This window comes from Dicentrarchus labrax, unplaced genomic scaffold (genome assembly GCF_905237075.1).
Source record: "Dicentrarchus labrax unplaced genomic scaffold, dlabrax2021, whole genome shotgun sequence".
NCBI classification, from domain to species: Eukaryota; Metazoa; Chordata; class Actinopteri; family Moronidae; genus Dicentrarchus; species Dicentrarchus labrax.
The window spans coordinates 26,061,152-26,080,740 of NW_026136701.1; the positions used below are offsets into that span (position 1 = coordinate 26,061,152).

At 38.7% G+C, this 19,589-nt stretch overlaps 1 protein-coding gene and 1 long non-coding RNA gene across 6 annotated transcripts in view; one reads left to right on the top strand and one right to left on the bottom strand.

Annotated features, from left to right (window-relative positions):
- The window catches only part of efr3a (EFR3 homolog A (S. cerevisiae)), a 116,977-nt gene that overhangs the window by 60,609 nt on the left and 36,779 nt on the right, over window positions 1-19,589 (top strand). For all 5 annotated transcript variants that reach the window (XM_051413251.1, XM_051413260.1, XM_051413244.1 and 2 more), the window contains 2 exons: window positions 1,312-1,461; window positions 15,217-15,357. In XM_051413251.1, the coding sequence (XP_051269211.1) occupies window positions 1,312-1,461; window positions 15,217-15,357 (291 nt within the window). The remainder of the gene's footprint in view (window positions 1-1,311; window positions 1,462-15,216; window positions 15,358-19,589) is intronic.
- LOC127370856 (uncharacterized) lies at window positions 4,778-8,177 on the bottom strand. Its single transcript, XR_007886298.1, has 3 exons — window positions 7,846-8,177; window positions 7,425-7,626; window positions 4,778-5,209 (listed from the first exon to the last, which is right to left on the bottom strand). It is a non-coding gene; the product is annotated as an uncharacterized LOC127370856 (long non-coding RNA).

Here is a 19,589-nt window from a genome sequence, read left to right on the forward strand (position 1 = left end):
AATAGAATTTCTCCGGTGGTTATTGGATTAGGCCTGAGGCGAGGTCACCCGCCCTGTTTTTCATATTATTGCTCATACTGTTGTTTATGTGGGAAACGGCGAGGAGAGACAGAAATAGTAAATGGTGAAGTCGGACTCGCCGGGCTCCGATTGGTCCGGAGAACAATGGCGCTCTGCAGACTGTCGAGGCTTTTCTGTCTGGCAGATTGGAGAGTGTGTGTATGTGTGTGTTTTAGTGTGTGTGTGTGTGTGCGCTGAAATTATATTATATTGAAACCAAGTGTTATTACGTCGACTTGAAGTTGAGAGAGACAGAGTGAGTCAACCCTGCAGCTTCAGTAATATTAGAAACTCTCAAACTGCATAAGGAGTATTTTGAATATTATATATTATATATATATTTAGTGTTTTCGGGTCGTTCATCTAACATAAAACTAAGTTTCTGGTTATTTATTTTTTTACATATAAGCAGCCAGGCTCAAGGAACGGAAATATCAGTTGGTAGTTTTGTTTCTGACAACTTGACCAGAGTGAAATACAACTAATTGATGGATTCAGAACGTTGGCGGTTCGATCCCCGGCTCCTTCCTCTGAATAGCAAAACACTGATAATAATGTTCAAATGTTAGTTTGTGATGAGCAGACACCTTGAATGGCAGCTTCTGTCATTAGTGTGTGAATGGGTAAGTGTTTGAGTGGTTGGAAGACTAGAAAGGTGCTTTACAAGTACAGTCCAACTGAGATTAATTCTAATTCTAACATTGCATTGTTAACAACATGACGACATGCTTAACTTTACACGCTAGACATTTTGGTATTTTGGTACATTTGGTAACATGCTAAACGTTAGCATTCTGCCATGTTCACGGAACACATTAATTTAACTTTGAGTTTTAGTTGACTTAAACTTGACTTAAACTTGGAGTTTGAGAAACACTGTGGTTAAAAGCAACCAGAGGAGACAGGACAAAAGACAAATCCAAACCAAAGCACCTCCCAAATACTTTTTACAGACAGTTTAACATCACTCTACATGGTAAAAATACTGCTTTTTGTTAAAGATGTTGTCTTTATGCCTGAGAGAAAGGTCACAGAGGAAATCTTTAAGAAAGTATAAACCTGTTTGAACCAACAACCAAAGCTGCCACTTTTCCAATTGTATCCTTGTTCAAAACTCAAAACGGAAATCAGAGTATAGAAACATACCATCAGCATCCAGATTATATGTGTGTGTTAGTGTTGCTGTAGTCTCGTCCTGAGGGGGTTTTGGACCTTTTCATGTCTAACAGTTACCAATGCGTCTGTGTTCAGGATCCGAGTGGCCGGGATCAAAGGTCTGCAGGGTGTGGTGAGGAAGACGGTGAATGATGAGCTTCAGGCCATCATCTGGGAGCCACAGCACATGGACAAACTGATCCCGTCCATGCTGTTCAACATGCAGGACAGCGAGGACCTGGACAGGTAATGCTTACTAACACATCAGTCTTTGTTTAGTCTTTGTGTTATAATATTAGATCGTCTGAGGTGAGAATTATTGGAGGTGACCTCGAATCTCAGTCAATTATACATGCACTGCTTTTCTCACCTGAGGCAATCAGAAAGGTAAACCACTCCTGAGTTTCCTCCACCGTCGAGAATAAAGGTCCTTTTTTTTACCTGATATCCCACAATTCACCTGTGACCTTCACTGTTTTATGAATGCTGGTCTCAGAGACTAATGGAGCCAAATACACTCGTTACATCTGTCCTCTCTTCCTTTTCCCTTTTCACCCCTCAAAATGTTTGTGTACTGTGTGTGTGTGTGTGTGTGTGTGTGGAGGGGTTTAATCCATCCAGACTCTTCCTCTGTACACCAACAGATCTCAGATCCCTCTGGTTTCATTCTGCTCTGTGATCCTCAGGCAGCATTTAAGCCTTAAAATCCAGTTTCCGAATCAGAGTCAGTGAGTCCTGTGAACCTCCAGAATCCTCTGTAAACATAAACCCTGACCACGAAACATCCTCGTCAGCCTCGTATAGATTAGAAGATCAGATGTCACTCAGCTTTCTGTGGCTGTAATAAAGCTCATTGTTTTGTCTTATTCACCCTGAAAGTACCCAAAAGTTCAGTTTGCTGGGTTTAATATAACAGATGTCCATCTCTCTAAACAAATACAGTACTTTATAAAATGTATTGTGCAATATTTAACAATGAGGGGGAAGAAAACAACGTACTTCAGATTTTCGCCTGATCATAACTCAAATTTGAAAAAGACTCTCAGCAGCTTTTTATTTCTCTCCCAAACATTTCTCTTATCATATCTGAGCAGTGTGTTCTGGGGACAGCATGAGATTTATTGCTCGTACACTCTGCTGTCTCAGCGTTGTTGTTTTTTACCTCCTAACTGTCACTTTGGGTAAACGTGGAGACTTTAGGAACTGAGGCTGCTCAGATGAGTCCAGGAGGTGTTCAAGGTTAATGCAGCACGGCGTTGTATGAAGGTTTGTACGAAATGCAGCATCGCAGATTTTTCGGTCTGTAGTCGCTACAGAAGTTGACGGTTCGTCGCCAGTGGAAAATTACTTTTTAGACTTTTGTTTCCCCAAGAATATATTCAAAAACAGTTTTATCCACTTTAGAAGAAAATGGTTTGTAAGTAAAGACCTCAAGTTTCAGTGTTATAAGGTTTTTTTCTTTTGACAAACTCATTGTACACTGGAAAACAACAAGCCAAATATTCTGAAATATTTTGAAATTTATGCAATGAGATGTAAAGACTGTAAATGAGCCTTAAAACTAGAAAAAAAGGCCAAAAATGAAAGCAAGTTGTGTTTATTACAAGCAATGAAAACTCTAGTATTGCTGTCACTTTACTGAGCTGAATTTAAAAGTTTGTACCTTTTTAATCTACAATAAGACACAATGTCTTCAAGCAGCATAATAAAAATAAGTGACTTAATTGAAGGAATCAGAAACATTCTTATTTTGATCATTTTTTAAATTAAAACAGTGAAAAACTAAACAGCTGCTTCATTTCTCACTTGCTCAATATTAGCTGTAATATCACATTAAGATATTCCTAATGCAAAACCTGTTTGACAAGATACTTTATTTTTTTTGACTAAAAATAAGACTAATTTTTCAGTCTTTCTACTGTATTGATTCCTGCTTTGCAGTGTAGTCTTTTGTCTTTGTTTGACCTTTAAAATGTTTATCATTCCCTGCCCGCAGTGCGGAAAGAGTCAGGATCTAAAGTAAATCCTGCGGTTGGATCCGATGTAAGTCGCTCTGGATCGGAGCGTCGCTTGAAGGAATACAAACCATCGCCTGAACTCGATCCCGGGATTTAAAGCCTCGGTTTCCTGCCGCCTCCGCACGCCTTGGATCTCATTATATCCGTTCAGTCCTCAAACCCAGGCCCGTGGTCCAGGGTAAGGAGGAAATCCTTGCGATGTATCACACTAAGGAGTTTTCTCTTTTCACCCGGAAGATTTACAGCGAAGATCAACGAATCGGGATGGGAAGCTTAACGCTGGGATCTGTACACTTCACCTGTCGGCTCACCTTTACTCCTCTTTGTTTATTCTTGTCTTTACTCTCCATTCCTCCTCTTCTCTTCTTCGTTTTTACAGCTGTTTCTTCCCCTTGTTTCCTCTCTAAGTGATGTTCTTTGACAACAACACTCACCATTTATCACTTAAGAGGAAGAATCAGGGAAAATAATTGCAAATTGTACCCAAAAAAATACATATTTATTAAAACAATAAATAAGAAATCCAAGGATTTGAAGCGATTCTGTGCTTCAGTTTTTTCTTTTCTCTTCCAGTAGAAATACCTGAACACATGCAGACGTTGAACTTTTCACCGAACATAAGCTCCCAAATAAAATTACCAACATTAGGAAATCCAATTTAATCATTATTAGTCCCAGGTAGGCAGTTTGTGCTGCAGCAAGCATGAAAGCACATAAGAAACAAACACACAGCAATCTGCACAGCATTGCTTACTCCAATTCACCGTGAGTCATTTAAGTTCCTCTGGGGTGGACTGTAAGTGTCCACCGTATAACCCCTCAGAGCCTCTAAATATATAGAGAACATTCAATATTGTCCCCTAGCAACATTTTATTTTAATTCACCAGCAACAGTGACTCGTCTCTGCAACTGTGGACACAAGATCACACTACAAATAAAATTTATGAAGCTCAGTATTAAAAAATCATCATCATCATCATCATCATCATCATCATCATCATCCTCACAGAGCAGTTACCTCCTACCTGAAGCAATCCTTGTAGTCACACCTGCTGTTGTTGATATTTAAGTTAGATACACAGAATTAGTCAGATGAATTGTAAAAACTAATAGTTACTGAAAACAATGTGACATCAATATTCAATTCAAATTATATTTTTGCATCTTAAATCTTAAGACTTAAATCAAAGTATTAAATTATATTTTCTTAGTGTCTGTAGCTCTTCCTGCCAAGTAACATCCTCCACCTACATTGTAAAAGAATAAATAAAAAGCTTTACAGTAGAACTTACTACTATTACAGTAAAAGGACATTAGTACTGTTGATTTTCAGTTCATTTTATTCTGTTTTAACTTCTGATGGTTATTATTTTACCATCAGAAGAAACTGTTTTGCCACATGTAATATAAAAAAAGACTTTATTCTGTATAAATTCCTTGAAAATGCCATATAAATAAAGGTTTTGCCTGAGCTGTGATGTTTATTTTTACTGTTACAGAAACTGTTTACAGTCTTTTACCATCATAGTTTGACAGTTTTTGACCATAAAACATTTTTTACAGTGTATCAGAGTGTCAACGGCGAAGATAGCCGCTTAGAAAGTTTCAGATGAAACAAATCAAAATCAAACAGATAAAACTACAAACATCACAATATTAAACAGATCTTCCTCTTTCTTTCTCTTCTTCTCTCTTTATCTCTTTTATTCTCCTTGCCACTCCTTTCTTCCTCGCTCTCACTGTGGCTTCCTCTCCTCTCCGTCTTGTTCGGGTGGTTTCCATGTGAACAAAAAGCTATATTTGGACCTTGTATTTTTTCTCCCTTTTTGTCTTCTTCTTCTTGTTCTGCTTGCATTTCTGAAGCTCCGACAACTTCCTTCCATCACACGTGGAGGAATTGAGGTGTTACGATGCGATCTGACTGCGGCCGTAGCCTTCGTGTCATTTTTTGGACATGGAGTTTCTGTGTCGCCGTCTGTCAGAGTACATTGTATAAATCAATCACTCTGAAAACTCTATTGTCTAATCTATTGTTATGTCCTGTTAGATTGTACTGCAAATAAACAGGCAGCATTCAGCAAATACAAAATCTAATTTAAGTAACAGCAAGATATAGAAAAAAGTACATTTAACAAAGAAATAAAAAAACTAAATTAAAAAATGTTTTATTTAAAAAGGTATTCCTTTATATATTCTAGCTTATGAAGCTCAGAACCACAAGTTGAATCTTGGATGGAAATGGTTAAAGAAACTAATTTGAGCTAATTTGGTGGAAATCTCTTGGTCCACACTCCTCTTTCCAATAGTTCCCATTAATTTTACCTCCACTCACTGTCTTATCATCACGTTAGCTCCTAACTAATTACGGATGTATGTGTGCTACTACGCTACGTATACGCTGATATTGAAACAAAATATTACAGGAAATGCAAATGTAAACCACATTTCACATTTGCATTTCATTCAAAACTTTAAAGTGATGATTTTGACTTGATTATATGTTTTGAAATGAATTTATTTCACTTAATAAATACCACCACTGGAACAGTTTGTGAAACTGTGCTTTAAGTGATTTCACTTAAAGGTACCCTGTGGAGTAACCACATTAAAATGCATTGAGGTCTGACAAATGTTTTACATTTGCAAAGATGATTCATTTTTTTAGATTTTGAAACCTGTTTCCATCCACAGTTCCTTTTGGCACTTTAACGTCAGCAACTGTTGATCAGCAGGTTCGCTTAAAACCTAGAGCTCACATAGCCCCTCATGTAATAATAGAAATGTAGACCTGCTGTGTCCTTATGCATGTGCTTGTTTGGGGACCTGTTCATTAAAACATTGCTCCAGACCTCCATTAGTGGTCAAATCCTTCACCTTTAATGTTCAGGAGGGATTGAGATTATGTGACTGTGAGCAGAGTTGTTAGTGAGCTACCTGCTGAGACAATCTGAGGATAATATGAATATAAATACTGGTTCGCAAAAAATAAATTTGTGTTCTTTCTTCCTTTTAACTGTAAATTTGCATAGCAGGCCTCTCTGATGAAAAGTGTCACACTGCACATCAAAGAAATCACCTTGAGAACAACCTTCGCCAACTGTTATTAGCACATGAAAAAGACATTATTTTCTTTTCATATTATGCCAGTGCCCTGCAAGCTCTCCTTTCTACTGAGTTCTAATCAGTTGAAGTTATATGTGTGAACCCATGAAGGGTCTCAAACAACACGAAACAATGTCCTTCAGGAAAATACAACCTGGGCTAAAATCTGTCCCTCAGAAGACCTGAAGGTCATTCTGGATCTGCTGCTCAAACCTCACAGAGAACAACTAATCCTCATACGACAAAACACTGCCTTCAAAAATAACTTAAGAGTGTTTTCTGATCTTCCACCACTTTGGTTGAGGCTTTGTTTGGTTTAGGGAACTAAAACTACTTGGTTATGGTTGGAGAAGAAATGCTTTCATGGTTCAAAGGTCTTTCCTCTCTAAAAGGTCTTGTGTCATGAAAACGTCACTCTGCTTCTCTTTTTGAGATCCATCAAATCAGCTCAATTAACCACATAACGTAATCAAACAATCAACTCAACTGGACTTTTGTAAAGCTGTCATATCATCCATCTTTATATATGTTGATGAGTCAAGCTCTTGTGTCTCAGTACCGTTCTTTGCTCTTCTTTCAATGAAGGAATTATACTCTGAAACAACTGAAGCTAGCAGCAGCTACTATGGTTGTGTACCGTTTACATTTCAACCAACATCAGTACCTTGAATTTTTGGTACTTTATGCTTTCTGTAACAACAAAAATGTAATTTAAGTTGTAAAGTTGTGAACTCTTTTTAATACTGCAGCGCTTGTATATTGTAATAATTCTACTGTAAAAAGTCTGCACTTCCCCTAATATTGTTTTATTTTAAGGTTTCAGAGTTACTAAAAAATAACACTACATAATAATCACTTCAAGTTGATCAGCACACTTTCAAACCTCCAGACATCAGAGCCTAAAGAGCAAACCTAACCAAGGTACCTTCCCAAACATTATTTCACACAGGCATACTATCCTAATTAAAATCATAATAAAGTTTATAATAAAGCCCCGTTATCTCCAGCAATAACGTGTCCAGCTAGCTAATTAATTACCTGAAGATGTCGATGTAGTTGTCTATACCTAACTTAAAGTTTCTTCGTACCTGTAGTGTTCAACTTCCGCTTTGGATTCTAGTGTGATCTCCACACAGTCCATCTGCCTTGCAAGGTTACCTCCACACAGTCCAGCACCTTTGGGATCAGTTGAAGCTTGCAGTGGGTTTTTTTGGTCAAGATCTTGTGATATACCTGCAGTCCTGAGCACCCAGGAAATATGACGTTTGTATGTTTTCCATCTTCATGAGCCTGCAACAGATTATCAAATACTGAGGCAATGAGAAAGGTACTTGCTTCTTCAGAATTTGTCTTTTTTGAGGCATTGAACGAAAACAGACCATTATTAAAGACATATTCCAGAAATATGGACCACCAAGGACCAACTATCAAGTCTCTGTGGTTGTAGACTCGAACCTCTTTCGAAACAGCCATTTTCTTATAGCTCTCAACAGATAACAATCTGTTCACCTCATCTTTCTTTTTAATCCCACAGTTTTGTTCCTTCCCTCTTCTCCTGCTCTTAACAGTCCAATCAACACATCTAATCTTTCATGATTTAAATGGAAATATAGCCTTCACATAATTAATAGATAATTTTGATGCATATATTCCTTCAGCTGCGGAGCGCTCGGCACCTCAGGGATCATCTGTGCGTTAATGGTAACTTTCCAGCCGTTTCTAATGGTCTTCCTGCGAGTTAATGAGCAGATCCTTCAGTCAGATCTGAAGGTGGAAGTCTGTGCTTTGAAGGAGAGGCAGGATGGGTGAGGTTAAACAGGAAGGACATGTCGTTAAATATTAAAATCTGACTTCAACTCTTTGGCTGTGTTGGCTAGATTTTATTTCCTAATTTAGTCTGAACTCTGATTCATTGCACCACTCGTCTTTACAGTTTCAGTTCTGTAGTGAAATTGTTTTAAACATCCCCTTTTTCATCATTTTATTAATGTAGGTTGTTGGTAACTTGTGTTTCTGTTTCGAGACCATTCATTTCACCTCAGTTACAACAAAATGAGCTAGTTTACTTTTGGTAATGTGTAGCAGTTCAGATTGTTTTGATGTCATTTTGATTTCTTCTGTTGTAAACTATGTTCTGTGATTTATCCAGAGTAATTTGGACACGGTTTCTGGAAAAAACAGAGTGGTCAAATGTCATTTTTGTTATGTTTTTAGTGCAATGAATTAAGTTTTATTCCCTTTTTTAACCTAGTTACAGACCTCCAAAATAACTTCAACATCTCCAATTTGTTCAGAGATTCAAATAACATCTCTAGCACCCCCTTAAAAATCCCAAGGATCGTTTCTCTTTTTTACGTAGTTCTTATCAAACTTGTTCAAGTGTTAAAGGTTTTTATTAGTTATTTGAAGATATAAAAAGGGGATTTCACATCATGATTGACAGCTGAGGCCTGCTCACTATTGAGTCGTTGCAAACTCCAAATGGCAAAGATGGCAGCGGCCGTATCCGGGACATTTTGGAAGTAAGCTTCGAGCTACATCCATGCAAAGTAATGATAGAAGAATGTCCCAAAATTACGCCAAATGTGAATTGGATTGAAGGTTGTCGACTTCCATAAATAACTCTAATATCAACAAATTTCTTTGATTAGGTGACAAAGGCTTAGTTAGCCGCTGTTAGCAACTGCTACAGCAACCAATGAAAATGATGTCAGCGCCAACCAAGATGGCAAATTCAGTCTGATTATCTTTCAGTTTTGTAATTGTTCAGATTAAGGTTGTCAGCGTTATTCACCTTATTGTCTCCCTTTTTCTAAAAGACAGTAAAGACATGTTTCATACATTTCTGTACAAAATGTCATGATCCATTTAACAGTTGTTGAGCCATTTCACAAACCAGCTTGAGTGGCTAAAATGTTTCAGGGATCTTAAGTGTCAACAGTAAAAGTTTTTGCGTCTCTTCCTGTAAAACAAAAGAGCAACAGCTTCATTCAACAGTCATTTAGGCATAAATTAATTAAGGAAGAGGCAGAGACACCAGTCAGACTGCAGGAAGAAATATTCCCCGTCTGACTCTGCTGGCTGTGATTGCATGGAGCTGTGTGTGATTGCACAAGTATGAACATGACAGTGCGATGTATGATGTATGATTACAGACGACGATCGTGATGATTACTGTGCCGTTTGGATGACGGTGATTGGGAGGTGATGCACCTCTGCAGCAGGTTTCCCACATTTTCAATGATATCCAGCTGGAATGACACTCGGGATCACACGGCCAACTAATAAACTCCTCTCACTGCTCATCAGTGGTCTGTCTGGAAGCGGGGGGAAGCCTTTGATTCCCTTAGAGAAATCATTACAACACTGATCCACGTAATTTTATACTTAGATTGTCTCCAGAACAACAGTGGCATTGGTCAATGCCTACTGCAACCTGTGGAGTACCGTTTTGAAGCCTTGAGTTTGGCGTTATGGTCATCGCCATGTCAGTTTGTCAGAGCCAGTGGAGGTGATGTACTGCGAGTTGAGCTGCTCTCATTTGCTCATGGACAGATTTGTGGAGAGAAATAGTCAATGCAGTAACAGAATCTGGATCCATATCTGATCAGCACTGCCTAGGTTGACAGTTTGATCTAAGTTTGGTGCGTTGAGCTGGACGGACTCACTGAGAATGAGCTGTCAATCCCCACTCTAAAGCATACCCTGCTTTATGGTTTGTTTTACTCTAAATGGGACCATCATTTACTAAATGAACATCATGCTGTATGGAAGAAGACTGAAACTAGAGACTCAGACCATAAACTCATCAGGAAACTGTTTACCAAGCTCATAAATCAACTGAGAAGTCGGCTCATTTCTCCATAAGACTGAATGGTATTGCAGCCAATAGAGATGCCCCCTGCTGGAATTTACATAGAATGCAGGTTTAAATTAACTAATTTCCATGGATTTTGCAGTAATAAGGGCCATACCAGCAGTTTAAAAACACTGTTCTCTTTGTGTTGCATAGTTTTTTAATGATTAACATCCTTCCCTACGACCGTTTGGTTTATCATAGCTTGTTTGAAGGAAACAGCTAAGACTGAAACAAACAGGAAATGTGCCTCTAAAAAACGAAACTAGAAGCTTAAATTGGGAAAAAAAGTTGAATTGGTGCAAATGATTTATCAGAAAATCTTTCCCTCAACAGGCTGTTCAGTTCAACTGTGCAGATCTTTGAATAGAAACATCCTGTAAATGGCAGGTGGGTATTTGTTCTGATGATGTTGCCTCTGTTTTCTGCCCATTCAGAGGCCGACCTCCCTCTTTCAAGCAGCAGCATCCTGTCAAACACAATGTCCGTCAGCAGAGTCGGGGTTTGTCAGTTTAATAGCGTGACTCAGCGCCCGGCACAAAAACACAGTTAGACGTCAGCTTCCAAGGGGAAGAACCATGTTTTTCTTTCCCGAGCGCACAAACACAATCTGCTTCGGATAATGTTGTTCCCAAACACCGCCGTGGTCAGTTTGACCCGCGGCGGTGCGTTTTGGGGCTTTCTAATCGAGCCTCGGTGGACCCGGCGGGAAACAGCGGTCAAGGGCGTTTGATTCTCTTAATTGCTTCTTGGGGAAAGGCGGACGTGGGCGGCGTGCAGAAACCAGAAGTGTGGAGGCTCGGAGAATGAAGAAGAGCTCTCCTTGTTTCACAATTAAATGCTTGCTTTTGTTCCCCAGCACACACACACACACACACACTGTTGTGTTTTAAGGCCACCTTGAAAACGACTTTGACCTCCAACGGTTTTTTTTCTCAATTCCCTTCTTCACTGACGTCGTTTCTTTTAGCCCCTTCAGAGCTGACCGCCTGAGTAAATACACACACGTGTGCTCTGATTCAGTGAGAGTGGAGAGAAGATAGTAAATGAAAAACAGAGGGAGAGATACAACAAAGAATCCCTGACTGAGTTGAACCAAGGACGTAACCTAAGTGTGGGGTACCTACAGTGGGATATATAGACTGAAACTGGTTCAGGCTCCGGCATCCATTGGTGAGCTTTAATGCCCACATTGTACCAACACTAACGCTCAGATTCTTCAACAAAGCTCTACTAGGGGTCTCCCCCAGATACATTAAACTTTAAATTCCTATTGTGTATTTGTTGAATCAGGCCCCCAAACTCTTGAATAACCACACTGTGCTGTTAAAATTCCCAAAATACCACTTTTTTAAAACTTCTACTTTCTGCGGTAAATGGTGTTTTTTTGGGCTTCAAATACTTGACTTTTTATTATTCTGGCATGTGTTTAGTCTTATTATATGCTGCTTACTGTAAGGATATTAATATTTAATCACCATCACATATTCACAGCCATTGCTGCCTTTCTTTTTACAGCTGCATCATTACATTAAATTGAAAATGTCTAAATATCCTGTGCATCATTTCCTACACATTTCCTTTGATTCATTATAACACAAGCTAAATGAAGCCCGTCCAGAATTTAAATTAGTGGTTGGTTCATGTTCTTTTACTCATTAGAAGTTTAACATTTGTTTTTCTGGAACCACCAACCATCTGAAACAATCTCCTCCTTTACTAAGTTACCTTTGGCCACTTCATTAAACAACACCAACCCACCTTCTATTACAGGAGAGATTTTCATTTTTTTTTTATCTCTGGCGTTCCTGCCTCTAACAAGCAATAAGCATTTAATTTCCCCTGAACCGCCTGTGTGGGCCGACAGTAATTGCATTGTTTCCCTCCTGAGACCTAGCTGCCTCCAGTCCATCTGTGACCGACTATTGCATTATTTTATCAATATAACGCATAACGGGAGGCCTGCTTGGTCTCCTGCCAGGACTGTGGATTCTTGGCAGCTCTGCAGGAAATGACAAACTCGTACAGAAGAAGTTTTATCTTGTAGAGCTGCAGGATCAACAAGGTGGCAGTGGAACAGAAATAGAAAGCTAATAGAGAGACTTTCTAGGAAAACGATAACGTGGGTTATTTAGGTCCGTGTTTACAGTGTCTTTACAAGTGACCTCTTGTGGTTAGCGTCCCGTCTCCTAGCTTCAGTCAAGTTGATTTCTTTTAACCATAACTACAGTATCTCTCATTGCCAAGTAGTTTTAGTTTCCTAAACCAAATATTGACAATAGAGGGAGCAGATTTTTGTTTAAATCTTATGGTTTGAAAGTTAGAAGATACAAATGATCTAAGCTGTCTTTGAGGACTTTAGCCAAACGTAAGTAGTTGGCAATAGAGAGTTGACACAAGTTTCGCTCTATTTACTATAAAACTGGATATTTTAACACTAAAATAACGTTAGAGAAAGGGACAGTATGGGGATTTCACAATAGTAGTACAGTACCTGTGAAATTCCATGATTCCCAAAACCAATTTGATACCATAGCAAAAATGTTTCTTCGGCCCCGATCCCTATTTCATATTACTGATACTGAGGCCTGTTCCAATACTGCATTAAGAAAAGAATTGCCCACATCCAAGCTGTTTTCTTATACTTAACTAACATAAGAAACGCTCTCTGTAATCTTTCTTGGTAATTTCTCTCTCCCTTTGAAAGTGTCCTGCAGAGTTTGTTGCTGTGGTGCAGCCTTCACCTGAGTTACCTGAATGAATGAACTGAGTATTTTTTCCCGTCATCTATTCCGTCATTATATTAATAAATTAGCTTTTTGTTTGCGCCGCTTTTGTTGTACTTGCAGTGGCGTGGTAACCGTGTGGCTCTCCACCGCTGTCTCTTGCACACACATAAAAAAGAGACAGGGTTGACAACGGAGCACTACCCACAAAAATTTTGCAAGTACATCACCTAAACAACCGCACTTGTCGCAGTCTTCATCATGTTCTTTTTCTACCTGTGGCATTTAATGGCCAACTAGAATATTTGTGTATGTGATATGATCTGGACCAAAGTTTAGAACTTGTGTTTTGTTGCTATTGAATTTTAGGAAGTTGGCTGCTATGATTGAAATTGGATAAACAGGAGTGCAACAGAGTGAGATTGTACAGTTCATGTGGTTTAAATGAAAGATTAAAACTGTATCATCAGCGTAACAATAAATAAATGATATGTCCACCTACAGTGAGAATAAAATTGGTCCCAGAATTGATCCTTGAGACAAAGACTTTTCTGTATAAAAATTAGAAACTGAAAAATTAAACTGACTACAAACATAATTTGCTTCTTCTTCTTCTGGTACATTTTTATATGAAACTCATATTCGGTCAGTCTTTAAATTAACGATTAATGAAATTAATGAATGAGTATAACAGTAGCTGATCTAAAACACCTCATCAGTGTGTTTTGACAATATTCATCTAACATTAAAATAATACTTTCCCTCTGTGCAATCAACCCTCCAGATTTAGATTAAATAAGTTCAAGAAAATACATGAATATGCTTATTTAATATAAATTCCGACCCTCATGGATTAAAGACGTTCTAACAGATATTAAGAAGAATCCATAATTAAACTGAAAACGTGTGACTCATAAATCCTGATTTTGGGTAAAGAATTGCATTGTTTGCAATCTCTCTATTTTTTGCAACGTACAGCTCTCGTCTCATCTCCTTCAGTCCATCAGGACGCTGATTTAATTGCCATTGACTGTCCACCCCCCTCAGTCTTCTCTTCCCCTCCATTTTCTTGATTCCTTTCTTTCATCTTTGTGTTTATCATTTGATTCCACTGCCTTTTGTCCCCTTCATCCCTTTTCTTCTTACCTTTCAGTCCTCTTGCATCATATTAATCAGTAAAATTTCGTTTTTATTGCAATGTTTCTTAAAGCAGCAGCAGCCGGGAACTCTGCTTCTTACTGTCTGTTTCTTCTCAGCAGTAGTCAGATTGTTCTTATTCAGGCAACGCTGTGTTTCACCGGTCGCCTGTCAATGGCGTCATATCCCCTTTGTGCTTGCGTCAGCATTGTGTCTGCCAGAAGCTGTCATACATTGACTGTTTATCCAGACTGAAGCCACATTTTTACCATCCACTGTTTAGATCTTGGTGCTTTTTAACTCTAGATTTGAACCGGATGAAGGATTTTAGTCATCAGACGTCTGGATCTTAAGTTATCAGAGAAACAAGCTGAGCTAATGTTAGCAGCATACTATAGATATCATAACCTGCGACCTGTTCAATGTTTTTCATCATTTTCTGACATTTTATGGATAAAACAGCTACAGCTCATCTGTAATGAAAATAATCATAAGCTGCAGCCCTATTTGAAGATGGCATAAAAATCAGAATAAGGACAAATACCAATGAAGGCACTGGCAGTTCAATGGTTGATCAATCATTCATCTGAACTGAGAACATATGATATTAGATACTGTTTCTTCCACACACATTTTTTTCAGCATTTCGATCTCCTGATGTGGACTGATTGACTCCACACACACGCGCACACACACACACACACACACACACACACACACACACACACACACCTATCTGATTGAGGCTGGTCGATACTCTTTCATTTGATTTCTCCCTTTTTTTTCAGCTGCTCTGATTGATTTCTTTTCAGTCTCTCCTCCATCTTTAGTCCTTCATTCTTCACTCGTTCTCTCTCTGCATCCATCTCTCTCATATCCTGAAGCTTTCTCTTTCCTGTAAATGTTATTGCACTCTCTCTTTGCAGATTATTTGTGTGCGATGTGAAGAATTGATTCTTGGCTTGTATTCTCATGCAGACTCATTCAGCTTCTTTTTAAAAAAAAAACTAAATAAGTTCGGTGATAAATAATTCTGCTGTTTTCCGTCCTTTTTAAGTTGATTTTAGGATGTTATAGAGAATTATAAGACGTTTCTAAAACAGCAGTGATCCAAGCTGCAGATTTTTTCCCCTTTCTAAACTGTCTGTCTCTCTCCGGCAGGGCGGGGCACCCCAGCACGCCTTCAGTGGCGGGTCAGGATGGCGAGGAGAACCCAGCTGCGCTGGCAGAGAGCTGCTTCAGAGAGCTGCTGGGCAGGGCAGCCTACGGCAACATGAACAACGCTGTCCGACCTGTGTTGGTGTGAGTACCTTAGCAGAGACGCAAACCTTTTAACATACATTAACATATTTGGTGTTATAGCTGTAAAGGACCATGTTTTACTACAACTGACTGAATGTTTCCTGCCTTCCACACAATTCCCAGTAATCACCATACAATGAAAATCCATTAGCAGACGTCCACTAGCATAATGGTAATGACTGTTCCAGGTATTAGTCAAGCCTTCAGGTGTTACCAGAGAAACGGAGTTATGGGTTATCTGACTCATTTTTTATCTTTTCTTTCCTTGAATTTGATCAATCATTGTAGTTTTACCTGCAAGTTTCAGTCCTCCACCCAAATGTTGAGCTATACACCACCAAACGAGCAATTTTATTCTAACTGGAACAAGTTGCCTTTGCAACTGTTTTTGCAATTTTGCAAGAAAAAAGCGTAAAAACATCACAACATGCGTCACAATTTTAAAAAATTTTAACTAAATTTACTTAGATAATGTAAGTAAAATGTTTCTTTCTTAAATCAAACCAAGATCAGTGTTTGATGGGTTGGAAGTGAGAACATGTTTCTCTCTCCATAAGCTCTTCACTTTACGTTTTGTCTCTTTGTAGCTAAATAATCGTCAGATTCAGATGTTTTGTGCATATGTGTACTATACCTGTCTGTCTGCTTATACCCTTGTGTTTTCATTTCCTGCAGTGACAGTATTCACACTAAAGAATTATTTTCAAGCTTTATTTAGTTTTCACCTAAATAGAGAAAATAAAAGGAAAGAAAGCTGTAGCTGTAAACATGCTAGTGAACCCAGCCTTAATGCAATGTACATAAAGATCTGCCTCCTTCTTCTCACTCTGCAGCTTTCAGACTCATAACCTCCTTTATTGTATGTAGGAGTCATGACACAGACAGCAGGAGAGGTGACAGGACGACAGCAAATAAAACCCAACAACACAGACACACCTCCAGACAGACCGGCAGCACATGTATACAGCGACACACTTCTTCTTGCACTTATATTCATTTTCTCACACACACAGATACACACAGATATGCAGCCTCTCAGCACACAGAGGAAATTAAATGAGCTCTCTTATCACACAGGCGGCCGCCATGCGAATGCGGCACACCGTCGCCACCCGGTGACCGTCTTTCCCTCCTGGGATTTCAAAATCTCCGTTGCCGCTCCGCCACTCAGCACGGTTCGCATAAATTGGACAATTACCGAGTGAACGGCCGAGCCCCGCTGAGATTTCTCTCTGTCACAGTCTGTTTCTGCTCTGCTGAGCTGCTCTGAGTCCAGGCTTCACTTGCTTTTTATCCTCAGCAGCTTCAGGAGGAAATGCCCGTGCAGATATTTAAATTAGTGGGTTTAGTCGTATTTAATATTTTTAGCTCTGCTTGCGGTGTGGCCCTGGGGAGGGTGATGTCACTCTGTTAGTTAGTATGCAGTTTGGTCTTGAGTGAAAATTCTCAACATGTATAAGAAGGTGGACATTTTGTTAAGATATCATGTTCTTTGGCAATCCTCATCTACGTCAAAAATCAAATAGTGCAAATAGTTTAAGTCATGTTATGATTGACAGCTGAGCTCTTTTTTTATGTTGATGACTAAAATATTTCATGTTCTGTGTTAGCGTGTCAACAAAGATGCTAAACATTATACTAAATTTAATTAATATGTACAACTTTGGGCATGCTAAAAAACTAAATGTTTTGCGCTTAAAAAACGCCAGATTGCATGTTAACATGATAACTGTAGCTAGGATAACAAGTTAACAAATTTTTTTTTTTACTTTTACTACAGTAACTTTAGTTATAGTCTATATTTTAGCACTTTGAGTATAACTTATCTCCTGCACTAAGATGACTGATGGATATGAACCCTGATGTGTCGTACAATCTGTACGAGTCCATATTAAGAAAAGGTGCTCCCCCTAATGTCCATAGCTGCTAACTGCAGTAATGCTTGTTGAGCTAATATATAAACGTGGAAATGCAGTAATTATTTATATATTTTTAGCAACAAAAAAAAGATATGTAATCATCCTTGCCCTCCTAGGTAGTACTATTAGTAGCAGCAGTAATAGAAGTGACAGTAGTTGAGTGTGAAAGGTCAGAGGATGGTGTTGTCACTGGGGGCCATTTGAGCTGAGGAGTCATTATTGGAGTGAACATCACAGGCTCCCAGGGGCCTTTTCCTGGTAACGCTTTAAAGATTTAATGTTGGTACACAGTCCTGAACACACACACATTGCACATCACTCTTCTTCTGCATTACTATTTGTACCAACTCTATCACTGCTGAATTAATACTGAGAGTCCTTTATGTCCGTTTTATGACCCGAAGCCAATTTGCTTTAGTGGAAGAAAACTGAGTAAATTCAACTTAAGTGGAAACATTTATATAAAGAAGATGCAGTTAAGTTAGTCTGACACATTTTAAATTTTGGTGAAGGAGTGTAATATACTCACTAGTTTTAACTTCAGTTAACTGAATGGAATTAGCAATTGACTTAATTTACCCTTAACAATAAATACTTGATTTACTTGCACTCAAATCAAATATTTTGCAAACTTAAATCGTTTAAGGCAGTTGGTTTCCTCAAAGTTTGATTTGAACTAACTCATCAGGTTTTTACAGCGCTGCCGTTGATGACAAAAACTTGATTATTTACTGTATAACAAGCTGTATAATCACATCAGTTCTCCAGTGAGAAAATAAAAATAAGACTATAACAAGTTTGAAGTAACAGCCATCTTTAATTGGTGATAACTCACTGTTCATCATCAGGAGGGGAAATCGCAGCAATTAACACCCAGATGTTGAAATGACGTAATATGTTTGTCTTCCTGCGAAGTGGCCGGTAAACCAATGATTTAATGCTTTTCTAAATGTCATTGTACATTTCAGGGTCTTGGCTGACAGCCAGTAAACAGTTCTTATACTGAGTGCAACACTAGAATCACTTAAACATTACAAGCGATCAATAGTAAGGCGCCTGAAGGTCTGAGCCACAATGGCCTGACAGTTTACGGAATGTCTGTCACAACACTGGTAGAAAAGCACAGAGAGAGGAAACAAACATGTAAAAGGATTTTCTATAGTCACAGGTTTGTCTGTCGCTCTTTATGTCCAGCTTTATTATGAGCTCAAATACCTCTATTGACGAGAGATTAAAAAAAAACATACGTCAGAGACAGAGCTGTCTGCTGTTTGTGCAACTTTTACCAGATGTTTTTTTCCACAAATTTATGTGACACTGTACGAACAGTTGCACATAGAAACTGAAGCAGTGTGACATACGTTTCCCTTTGTTCAGCCTTGTTGTCAGACCAACGCAGCAGTCGTTTCTCTCTCAAATTGAATTATTTCATGGTGTTTCTGTTTTAATTGATGGTAATTTAAACTTGCAGTCCTGTTGTCTGTGATTGCTGTCGTTAATTAATTCTCTAGAGAGAGCCTTCCCGGGAAACCAAGGACACTGATTGATGGGAATTTAACCACTGATTGTAAGAAAACACTGAAAATCTCAACATTTCTTTGAGACACAGTTGACATCGACAGGGATTTTACTGTTGCTTTTCGAGTCAGCCCGAGCTGTAGCCGCTTGCAAATTCAATCAGGGAGCAAGCCTCTTAATGCTGCCATTAACAATTAATTACATAATATTACTGTCACTGCTTGACATCTGTAGGGCCTCTTCAAGAACTGAGCTGCGTTTAATCATTTTTCTCTCCTCTTGCTTTCCCTCCAATTTGTCACATTGATATCCTTTTTGCCTCAGAGCTTTTTCACTTAGTTTGTTTAAAGTTCCGCATCTTCTCTTAATTTTTCTTCGACTCTCAACCAACAGGTTACGCCAGCAACAAAGTTCTTTTTTGACGGTATAAAATGTGTCAAAACCTGCTATACATCTGCAAGGTCGCCTTATTGCGGAGGTCAGATCTAATAGTTAAACAATCCTGAGAGGTTCAGACTCGCTAAATTCTGAACATATTTGAATGAAATTGGGTTTGTTATAAACGTGAGAAATTGAACCTGATACTGGTTACTGGTTGGAATTAAATCAGTCGTTAGGGTCAGATCTAATCAGCTCTATGGCAAAGAATGAACACTCTACATAGCTGCAACTTCCACTGGACTCCGATCTGTGAACAGGCAACATCAGTATGAACTATTTAGATTATAGCTTTTGTCAGTTTCTCTAAATATGTAGATTTCTATACTGATTTTATTGTTATAAAACTGCCTGGTT